The sequence below is a fragment of the Rhea americana genome, unplaced genomic scaffold (assembly GCF_003343005.1).
Source record: "Rhea americana isolate MKP2758 unplaced genomic scaffold, rheAme1 scaffold_193, whole genome shotgun sequence".
Classification (NCBI taxonomy): Eukaryota; Metazoa; Chordata; class Aves; order Rheiformes; family Rheidae; genus Rhea; species Rhea americana.
The window spans coordinates 1,689,408-1,700,501 of record NW_028186072.1 but is presented as its reverse complement, the minus strand read 5'-3'; the positions used below and the strand labels follow the sequence as shown (position 1 = coordinate 1,700,501).

The 11,094-nt window shown below is 39.8% G+C and overlaps 1 protein-coding gene across 1 annotated transcript in view; it reads left to right on the top strand.

The window, feature by feature from the left end:
* SLC33A1 (solute carrier family 33 member 1) overlaps positions 1 to 10,782 on the top strand; it is a gene marked incomplete at its 5' end in the record, with an annotated part of 12,633 nt that extends 1,851 nt beyond the window's left edge. The window contains 5 exons of the mRNA XM_085302874.1: positions 2,538 to 2,728; positions 3,355 to 3,539; positions 4,567 to 4,684; positions 5,352 to 5,567; positions 7,311 to 10,782. Of these exons, the coding sequence (XP_085159000.1) occupies positions 2,538 to 2,728; positions 3,355 to 3,539; positions 4,567 to 4,684; positions 5,352 to 5,567; positions 7,311 to 7,478 (878 nt within the window). The remainder of the gene's footprint in view (positions 1 to 2,537; positions 2,729 to 3,354; positions 3,540 to 4,566; positions 4,685 to 5,351; positions 5,568 to 7,310) is intronic.
* Positions 10,783 to 11,094: the final 312 nt, after the last annotated feature.

Below are 11,094 nucleotides of genomic sequence, written 5' to 3'. Positions count from 1 at the left end.
TTTAACTTCTCCTAGAGTACTAACCTGTGTGGAGTAAGAAAAGCAAATATCTCTGACACTACACTTGCAGGATATGTTTTTATTTTTTTGGGAAGCCAAGTCAGTTTTGGAAATTTGTTACCCTCTCCACTTGGTCCTGTGCCACAGTTCACTGTGCCCACGTTTGCCCTGAATCAGCTGTGGAGCAGTATTGTAAACCATCTCACTGAAATGGCAATGTCTTGTCCTAGTGCTGGTTATCATCAGAATTCATGGAGAGCTGGTTCAGGCAGTTAAAGCAGCAGTAAATGCAGTGTGAAAAGATGAGCAGTTTTCTGTCAGCGTAGCTCTCTTAGCCCTTTCGTCATGGGCTGAGTGCCAGTGCTAGAGAAGAGTAAGTTAAAACCTCATGATCCCAAGTCAGCTTAAAGTTGTCGAGAGGCAGCAACATTAGTTTTTCTCTGTTAAACTTGGAGAGGTAATATGAACAAATGTAAAACTATTATTCAAAACAAATTCTGTGTTATGTTATTTCAAGGTAAAGTTCTAGTGGGGAAAAAAATGAGAAGTTTCGTTGGGCTTACAGTTTGTGTGAGTACGTATGAGGCATTCTCATTTTGCTGTGCAAAGGAGGGGCTTTCTAATTTTTTATTTTCAAGTTGTTGGCTGGATTGGTTGGTTCCTATCCAGTTTGTCATGCTGTTGCATGAATACAAGTTCTGGTGTGAAGGAAGCTGAGGAGTAAAGCGTGAGTGCTGGCAGAAGATGCKGGCCCCTTTCAAGGCAGCCTCAGCTTACCTGCGTTAGTGGCTGTGGCACATCCTTCTCTCCTTGGAGATGTGTGGCTGTAGTGTTACTAAAGCTGAARTGCTGAAATAACCCGCACATAAACCTCTTCCCTGGTTATTTTCCAGCCCAGTCATATTTCTGATCTAACCCAAAGGCATATTGGTCTGTGCAGCTGGCAGTACCGTAGCAGCAGAGATGATATGGGGATAGGGGAATGGGCAGTAGTGGTGGCACCGGAAACTGTTCGTGCTAGAAATTCCTTGTGTAAACTATCACAAAAGAAGTTTGAAGTTAGTAGACTGTTACTGGACCCTTGTTCTGTTTTTGAATGGAAGAATGTGTTATTTGTACATAAATTGTCTAAAACTTTTTAAAAATCTTGGATTTTTTTTATTGGACTCTTTTTGTGTGTGGTCTTTCTTAGCTAATCCAGCCATTACTGTGTTGCAGGCTGACAGGGCTGAGCTGATTAGAAATATTCATGTGMTGATGTTCAAAGCTATTTCTGTTGCAATTGTAGCACTGTTGGTTTATCACTGCGATGGTCATGTTTAGTGCTATTATTACAGTGCGGCTCCTGCCTATGTTGTGTAGTTTTGATCAGTATGACTCTGAAAATGATGCCTTATTTCTGAAAGATAGGTTCAAGGTATCTATTTCTTTTCCTAAAAAGAGAGCAATCTAATAGCATTGGTTATGTGATCTTCTCACCTTTAAAATACTTGGAAAAGAGAAAAGTGATTTGGAAGCAACAAAAGTCTGAAATGCCATTTCTTTCACACTGAGAATGCTAAAGTAGTCTTTCATTGCTTTCTTCCATGTTGTATTTGTCCTGTTCCTGTGAATAAGAAGCTAATAATTGGCTAAACTGTTATCTTTGCCCTTTCATCAGCTTTTGCTGCTTACTTTCAATTGTCTTGAGGCGTCTGGAGTTGCTCCTAATAAAGAAGACGAAAGACTATTTCTGTCTTACCCTCTCCCTGTTAGTGAWTTTTTTTTCTTCCATGTTTCTTAGAGGTAGGGGTTAGGATTATCTTAATCTAACTCGAATACTAATTCAGAAAGTACTTACCATGGAATACTGGTGTAGATATTGCTACTGCTGGCTTAAAACCTAATATTTAGCAAATATTATGTCTACTTAAAATACAGCAGTTAGCAAATATAAATCCACTTAACACAGACATACTTGAGTGACTCTGTACTTGACAGCTCTGTAGGAAACCTGATCAGAATGTCTTTACACTCATGAATGTAAATCTTTGTTGCCTTTCGACAGTAGATAAATACTGTTTTGTGAGTATGGAGGCACAAAACAGCTATGTGACTACTTAGTAAGTTAGTTGGAGAGTATGTGAATGCCTTCTTTCTTCAAAGTTCTTCCCATCCTGTCTTTTAACTACTAAACTTTTTTTTTTTCCTTTATTGGCTTTTAGTGGACGTTATTTCTCAAAGCTTTCATTTTCCTTCCTGCTTCCTTCTCTGTGCTCATTGTAGTAATGTGCAAAACATTAGGGAACTAGCTAAGTCTGCCATTTTTCTTCTGTGTAAGATCTTGAGCAAACACATGGGACTGAGAGAGGCTGTGTCAGTTATTGTATGTAGCTCTGTGTGTGTTTTGGTTTTGTTATGTTTTTAGGAAGGTCAATGAGCAATTCAGTTGCTAGGCCATGGACTTATATTGTTGCAAAATAAGTGCATTTCTGATATTCAGTAAACTGTTAATAAAATCTTTATAGTAGTGGTTAATTTTTTTTCTTTTCCTTCAGATTTCCTTTTTTTCTGGGGAGCTGTCTTTTTAATTACCACTACACTGGTTGCCCTTTTGAAAAAGGAGAACAAAGAATTAACACCAACAAAAGAAGAGACAAAAGGTATCACTGATACATACAAGCTGCTCTTCTCAATAATCAAGATGCCAGCAGTTCTCACTTTCTGCCTCTTGATTCTCACTGCAAAAGTAAGTAAATACACTTACGAATTGTGAGCTGGTGATGGCAGGAGAGTCTGAAAGGGAGTCCTTGTGATGTGACTTTTTGCCTTTGTCAGCGGTGGTCATCAGACTTCCAAATTTTCGCGTGAGCCTTGAGCATAGTTGCTCATACTGTTGCGCTAAGTAGGGTTGTACAGTAGACAATACTTGTTTGAGCCATTTTATGTTAAGCATATTAAAGAGAAGTTTGAATGCAGTCTGGTATTCAAATAATGTATGTAAAACATGCATCTCTACATCCAGGCTGTTGGTGTAATCTGCAGTTAAAAGGATACAAACTGCTGCTTTTCATTTAAATCTTATTCCCAGTGTCTGTAGCTCTGTGCAGACTAAGTTTTCATGGTTTCAAGATGGCAGTCACRGATACCAATGGGTGTTTAAGGCATGGATGTGGTTGTTATTGCTATGTTTAATGTTATTGGTGTAGTTCTGGCACTAATGGTAAAAATACTGTATGAGTGCAGAACATGCTGCAGGACTGATATGGAAATGTTTCAATTGTGTTTCTCCATGTATTTAATATCAAGTAAGCTGAACTGCTAGCCAAACTGTCACTGCTTTCCCCAGTTTATTTTGTTTAACTTATATTGCAGGTTGGATTTTCAGCAGCAGATGCTGTAACAGGACTCAAATTGGTGGAAGAGGGAGTACCTAAAGAGCACTTGGCTCTGCTAGCAGTTCCAATGGTTCCTTTACAGATAATACTGCCTCTGATTATCAGCAAATATACAGCAGGCCCCCAGCCACTGAACACGTTTTACAAAGCTATGCCTTTTAGGTAAAAACAACAAAGTGTTTTACAGAAATAAAATATTTTGTTTGTTCAGATTAAGTATAGGATTTYTTCTGTAGTCTCCTTAACTTCCATGCAGAAGAAAGAACATGTTTGAATTCTCATGATAAGTTTTATCTTTGTTCCTTGTGGCTTGAGGATGATTCATGTGGGAATGCATGTAAAAGCAGAMTGTGCAGTGTTTTCTGATAGGTAGATGACAGCATTAGGGCCATGCTCTGCTGCTCTTACTTAGTGKTGTTAGTACCTTATTCGTAAACTGTTCTAACTAGAACTGGGACTGTATCTGTAAAGTTTAATGTGTTTCCTAATGTAAGAATGGCAGAACATGTTGACAAGTCAAATCAAAAAAAGGGGGGGGACACAATTATTCAGATACTTGAGGGCAGAAGAAGCTGAATTAGGGCAATGCAGACAAGGAGACATTTCATTTTCTGGTGTTAATTGTTTTATATAGGAGTTTGGCAATATAAGAATTTGCCTATGAAATTCCATAGGAGTGTAAAACTAACTAATCCAGAAAATTACCTAAAACATAGATTTACTGAAAAATAGCATTATCTATAAAACTTAGCTATTTACTGTGTTCTTCTACAATTACCTACATTTTTCTAACAAAGTTAAGTAGATCTTGTTCCAGATGTATTCTGTTGGTATCTTGTTTGCTGCTTTTTACTTAAAGAGGACKTCAAAAGTTCAGTGTTAAGGGGCAAGGGAAGAGGCTAGTATAGGAGACCTGGCAGTGAATTTTGTTGGTGTGGAAGACAACTGTTTTGGTATAAAGTGTGTGTGTGGTGTTGGTTTTTTCTTTTCTTTCCCCCCTTTTTTTTTTTTTGTGTGTGCGTGTGTGTGTGTGTGTGTGCTTGTCGGATATCTAACTGTTTTAAGATATAATCYATTTCTAAACTAATTTAATGTGTTGTCTGTGCACAAATGCTTAATAGCTGYTTTATGTCAAAGTACAGAAACACATGGGCAAAATTACAAATCGTTATCTTTGTTATTCCTGCAGGTTACTGCTTGGACTGGAATTTGCTTTTTTGGTGTGGTGGACTCCTAAAGTAAAACATGAAGGAGGATTTCCTATGTACTACTATGCTGTAGTATTGTTGAGCTATGCTTTGCATCAGGTAATGTATACTGCATGTGAGAAGGGGAGAAGGACAGGAGGGTATTTCGTATCAGCTAACTGGAGGACAATAAATGCTGTTAAATGCTTTTGTTAGTTAAAGTTAAGACTGATTTGCTGKGCTGTATGAGTTTCCTCATTTAGTTTCGATTTTTTTTTTAAGTTAGTTATTTAGAACATCATAGTGGACCTTATCCAAAGGCCTGAAGAACAAAAGCCCAATCCAAACAAGGCTTTAGATCAGAATAAAAATTTATGAAATGTCTTAAAAGTTGTATTTGCATATATATATATATGTGTGTGTGTGTGTATATATATATATATGTGTGTGTGTGTGTGTATATATATATATTTAATGCAAAAGTGTTGCATAGGCTACTTCACCTGGCCTTATTGCGATTTAATTTGATAACTAAAGTGATTTCTTAGAACCTGAGGCTGGGTCCATTTTGGTATGAGCTGAAACAAACAGCAAGGCTTCTTGGTATTATGTAGAGACAGACTATAAAAGGAATGTCCGTATTGTGCAATTTTAAACTGTTGAGACTATTTTTTTTCAGTTAACTTTACAAGTGATCTCTTTTAAGAGTTTTTGTGTTAGGGCTTTTAGTTTTAGTTGCTCRTAACTGAGATCTTACTTTCTTGTGGCTTTGTCACCCCTTCCATAGATAACACTGTATAGCATGTAYGTTGCAATAATGGCTTTCAATGCCAAAGTTAGTGATCCACTGATCGGAGGAACCTACATGACGCTCCTAAATACTGTGTCGAATCTGGGAGGGAACTGGCCTTCCACTGTTGCACTCTGGCTTGTGGATCCGCTCACAGTGAAAGAATGTGTAGGGGCCCAGGAGCAGACCTGTGGAACTACAGTTGCTGCAGAAGTAAGTTGGGAGGCTGTTATGGTCTCAGTTCAATTACTGCTAAAYACAATGCCTTCTAGTATTTTCACCTTTGAAAACCCTCAAAGTGCATAGTTCATGCTTAAAAATTCCTRCTAATTGAGTTAATTCTTCTGTCCAATAAAACTAAGTCTGTATTCTGCATACTTTTAAATACCTAACATTCACCAAAGATCTGTAGTTGCAGAGTAATTATGCTGTGTGGTGTGTGTGCTCCCTTCCTCCCCTCTTTTTTTTTTTTTCTTTCCCTTCCTCTTAGCTGAGATGGTGGTAGAAGCACTGCACTGCTGCCACACTTTCTGTAGTACCTGGAGGCTGTAGTTATATTTCTGAGTAAACTTTCCTCTGTTTGGAGTTGTGTGATTAGGTGCTCTATTCTTGGCAGGCTCTCTGTGCCCAAAGTCCCTGAAGTTTTGTRGTGGTGGTTTTGTTTTCTCTTTTGATGGTTTGGGTTTTTGTTTGCTTGTACTCTTTCTGTCCCTTTCTGAAGGCTTCCTATCCTGATACCTTGCACTTTTCACTGTGACATTACTTTGCTTTCTTTGTCTTTGGTGTTCACTGTTGGTATGAAATTGAACGGTGAGACTGGCTGCGCTCCCAGTTCTGGGGAGCCCTGTGGAAGAGAACAGAGAACGTACTGTGCTACTATACACAGCTCAAACAACAGGACACAGCTACGTGGAAAGCAAGGTTTCAAATTCACCTCTTTGTGAGAAATTTTAACATGACTGTCTTGAAGGGTGGAAATATTTATTCCTTGCTCATGATTGAGACTTTGCTCTTGAGTGCTCTTATGTGTTTACAGGACTCTTTGGGATGTGGAGGTCCTCTAAATGCACAAAGTGTTCTAGGAGTCAAATGTGACTTGTTTGAACTGGCACTACAGTTTAGTACTTGCAGAAGGAAAACTGCTTCCACCTAATGTGCTTTTTCTGYGTATTTCATGCTGGCTTGTCGCTTACCAGGTTCCCAGTGCCTTGGCTTCTGTTCAGCTTCAGTTCATCCTTCCTTCAGTTCACTCCCCTGATTTTTTTTTTTTTTTTTTACAGTTGGTAGTGTTAGGCGCACACATACCCCTCCTTATTCTTGATCTGACCTGACATGTTTGAGTAATGAAAATGCTGGCAGAGCCTCWGTTCCAAGGTTTACCTTTATCTTGAGAGTATACCAGAATTGATTGAAAGCTAAACAATAGTAGAAAGAATTGCGTGATATGCTCATTCCTGTAAATGCCCGCGTTGGGTAATAAAAGATACCTCGGGCATGTAGTCTGATGCCTACTGTGGGCAGCTAGGCTTGTACTGTAGTATCCATTTGCAGATTCAGTGTGGTGAGATGCAGGGGTGTAATTTCCACAGAAATGATTGGATAGCTAAAACACAAATCTTCATGGGTTTAATGGTGATTGCAGCACCTCCCCAACATAGGACAGCTGGGAGTTTGTATTTATTAGTATTAGTCCCTTGGGCCAATGTGCTTCTGCTTCCAAACACATGTCCTAGAGCATTTTACTTTCCATACTAATAGTAAGCTTGAAATCCTCTCCTACTAACTGTATAAGAAACAAGGAAGACTAACCAGATATATTTAGTTGTAACTCGTAAAAATCAAGTTAAAAACAGTGAATAGTCTAATGCATATTCCTAGAAAGTATGTGTTTCTGCATCTCCCAGGAAATAGTTAATGTATCAACTCTACAACAAATATCCTGCTTCTTTGTTTCAGCTCTGCAYAAAAGCTGGTGGTTCCTGTGTTACTACCTTGGATGGTTACTAYGTGGAATCTGTGGTTTGTGTCATTCTGGGTTTTGGCTGGTGGTTCCTACTTGGGCCAAAATTTAAAAAGCTGCAGGATGAAGGACAGTCTTCATGGAAGTGCAAGAGGACCAACTGATGCAATTTAAATACTGGATGGACTAGCAAGGTCATTTTAGTTTTTATTACAAAGACATATCCCATAATCAGTAAACAGGAATATAGGTATTTTTAAATGCCAAATTGCTGAAAAATGGGTGGCCAAGACAGTGGTATATGTACCACTTGCCTTCTCAATATGAAAACATATGTTCAGAAGGTAACCATGAAAAGAATGGCACCTATATACTACGTAATGTCTGTGCTCTAGCTTCAGAGTCATGGTTGCTGATGCAACTGACATCAGAATTTCCATATAGTAACTATGGAGGAGTGCTGTGTGTATCTAAACAGCGACATTGTCAGCTAAGTTCCAGCTCTTAATTTTTCAAAGAGAAGTGATCTGGCACAGTGAGTTGACCTGGGGAAGGATGTCAGAGGCATTTTGACTTACAGGTTAAGCATGTTATACTGGATGAATTGTGGGAAGATAAAATATATGTAGCTTTTTTCTTCTCACTTTRTGGACTGTAAACACTTCAAAGGATGAAATAATGTTTCAAGATTCTTTTAAATGTATTTTCTGGCTTTTATAAGCTTTAAAGATTTATAAGAAAATATTTTTATAAACAAAATTACACTTAATTTATTTCCTCTGCTTCAAAACATTTTGATTTACATTCAGGATAAACTTTGAAGAAAAACCAATGTAGGGTAGGACTTAAATTAAGAGTAACGCACAATACTCTAAGGCTTAAATCCTGAAGAGGCAAACTGGGTAGTGTAGCAGCTAGCATAGAAAACACTGACTTCAGAAAGAGTGGGCATGCAGTTGTCCTGGAGGCATTTGTTATTCTGAGGGCATGAAGTGGTATTGTTTGTTCCTGTATGTCATTAACATTGAACATCCAAATTAAGTGAATGGAAAAARATATGTATATTCCAGCTAGGGGTAAGAAGAGATGATCAGTGCCTTTGGAAGTAATTTGGTGATGACAAACTTGCCAAACTCCCAGTGAGTCGGTATACAGCTTACTGCTACGTGAAGCAAACAAGCTACATCCTATGGGAGAGCTGCTATAGAAATTCATTCCTGATGCTGTATGGTAGAAACTTTCCTGTTGCATTTATCAAAAATGACTTCCCTCCTGAGTGCCTTAGTGATGTACAGCATACTGTAGGCCTAGAAAAGGGGCACTTGTATATTCTGTTGGATGGTATGGCACATCATTATCTAAAAATTGAAAGTACCTTGGAAAGGTAGAAATAATGTTCACTTTATTTCTTTTCTTGATGACATTGAAAGTATTGCATCCTGAGCTTTGTGTTCCAAGCTGTAAGGGGAATTTGTTTTAGAAAAAAGTAAACAACTAACTTGTGACTAGCTGGAAGAGACACATGGGTGTATAAAGAGTCTATATGACTTAAGGAGTAAAGTGTYCAGAAAAGAACAGTATGACAGAGTACTTGTTTGAGTACCAAAGACTGTTCCTCTTTCCCTCTGTCATGCCCCGAAAGCAAAACTGAGCTGCAGATTTTCCCCAGCTGYGATCTGTGGTTGCAGCGTACCAACAATATTTTGGCATTTTTTGTTTTGTTTTGAACAGAAATTAAAAAAAGCTAGCTAAAAGCACAGTTTTCATTAAGCATTTTTGTTTCCCAAACTATGAGTCATCTTCCAATTAAGTTATTTCTATCCTCTGGATAAGCACAGAAATAATACATCAGACTTGTAGTCAAACATAAATATTTATTTTCAGTCATGGCCAGATCATCACCACTGGATTMAGTATGTATCTTACATTTAAAGTCTGAATTTATTGTAACACCTGCCACTTATTTTAATAGTTGTCCATGGTTGGAATTTTTTTGACTTTGCTAACTTCAAGGGAAAAACTTAGACTGTGGAATATGAGAAWTTAAATTCATAGATGTTTTACAGTTGGCTTTTTATGTTGTAATTTTGTTTTACTGTTCCTGAATGTGCCAACATGACTTGTTATTAATTAAAAAAAAAGCTGCACTTGGAATTGCTTGATAAATTAATTTGGCAATATCAAAATTAAATCCAAAATCATAAATTGTACAATTGTTTGRTTCCTCTTTCAAGCCGGAGAAACTTAGTTTAAAACTATTGGTATTGCTATTTTATAACACAAGTCAGAAMTGCTACAACTCTACCAGCAGCTTGCTGAAATGAGCCAGTAATCTTTTGTCTTCCCCCTGACACACATTTACCTTATTTTTTAAAGTGAAATGATTTCCCCTTTTGAAGGGTTAGGATTATTGTAGACTTGAATAATTTTTAACATCAGAACTTAACCTCTAGTTGGACAATCTGWTATAAAGTAGGAACTGGAGAAAATAGATTGCACTGGTTAGTGTTACAGATTGCTTAATYGCTACAGGGACTTTGTGGCCATGCATGAACATAGGCTTCTCCCCGATACATTCAGAGAATGGGGGACTTCAGGAGTGCGTAGTGCTTGAGTGCTCGTGTGGCCRAGTTCTCTCCTGGTGCCGGTTCAGCGTCGGGGTGCAGCGTGGTGCTCCAGCGCCGGTGGTGCACTGGCTAACCACCGCCGAACACATGGTCCTGCTGCCCTCTGCTCCCTGGCCGCATCTTCTGCCAGTTTAACTTCCTGATGCGGCCCACCGCGCCTGCTGCGGGTCGTGCTGGAAGGAGGGGAATGGTGGAAATGACCTTTTTTTTTTCCTTCTTTCTTTCTTTTGGAAGGGGTTTTCCCTGGTCTAACTTTCTGAGCAGGATCAGTGTGGAGTGAGACCAAASGCAGGGCAGGGGTGGGACTGCGGGGCAGTGGGGCAGGAGACGGCTCCGTTACTTGGCCGCAGCCTCGTGCACGGGAGTCGTCACCTCCTGCSCTCTCGAATGCGACTTCCTGGTGTTTCCCAAGACTTGCTTCAGAGGCAGGTCCTGTTTCTCCAGCACTCAATCCTGTAACGACGGTGCCCCGAAAGGGCGTGTGTGAGGCGAAGGGTGCGAGGTCTGGCGGGTTGCGTCCRGTGCGGTTACGCTGCCGCTCCCTCCTCCTGCGTCACCGCGAGGGAGCAGCCGAGGACGGCCCAGCCCTCGGGGAACCCGCTTCTGCTGCAGCGTACACACACTGGTGCTGTCGGTCTGATGCCCATCGCAACATCCTAAAGTTCTTACTTTAAAATACTATCTGATGTTTTCTCTCTGTTAGAGACATTGGAATATTTATCAGTGCTYGTCGTCAACTCTTACGGGTTTTCCATGAGGCTGTTATGTCTTATTGTCCTCTAGGGTTTTTTCAATGTAATTTTACATGATTATAAGCACTATATTAAACTGACTGATCGGAGATGGTGTTCGGATGGTCTTTGCTCTGATAAAATAGGAAGGAGYAGAGCTCTGCCACTGGACGGAGAGCTGGGAGCCCCGGGAGGCTGCAGAGCACCTTCCCGAGCAGGGAACGGAGCGCCTGAGGCCGCGGGAATCCCGGCGTCCGCCAGAGGAGACAGCGCGTTCGCTTAGCAGAATCAACGGGATGCTTCGAAACTGAGTGCTGCGTGGATGCAAGTTCTCTCTTTGCTGAAAACAAGGTTCTGCGCTCTTTAGTTATTACTTGAGATAATCTAACGCCGTGTTGCGGCCCCCCGCGGGCGGCGGCGCC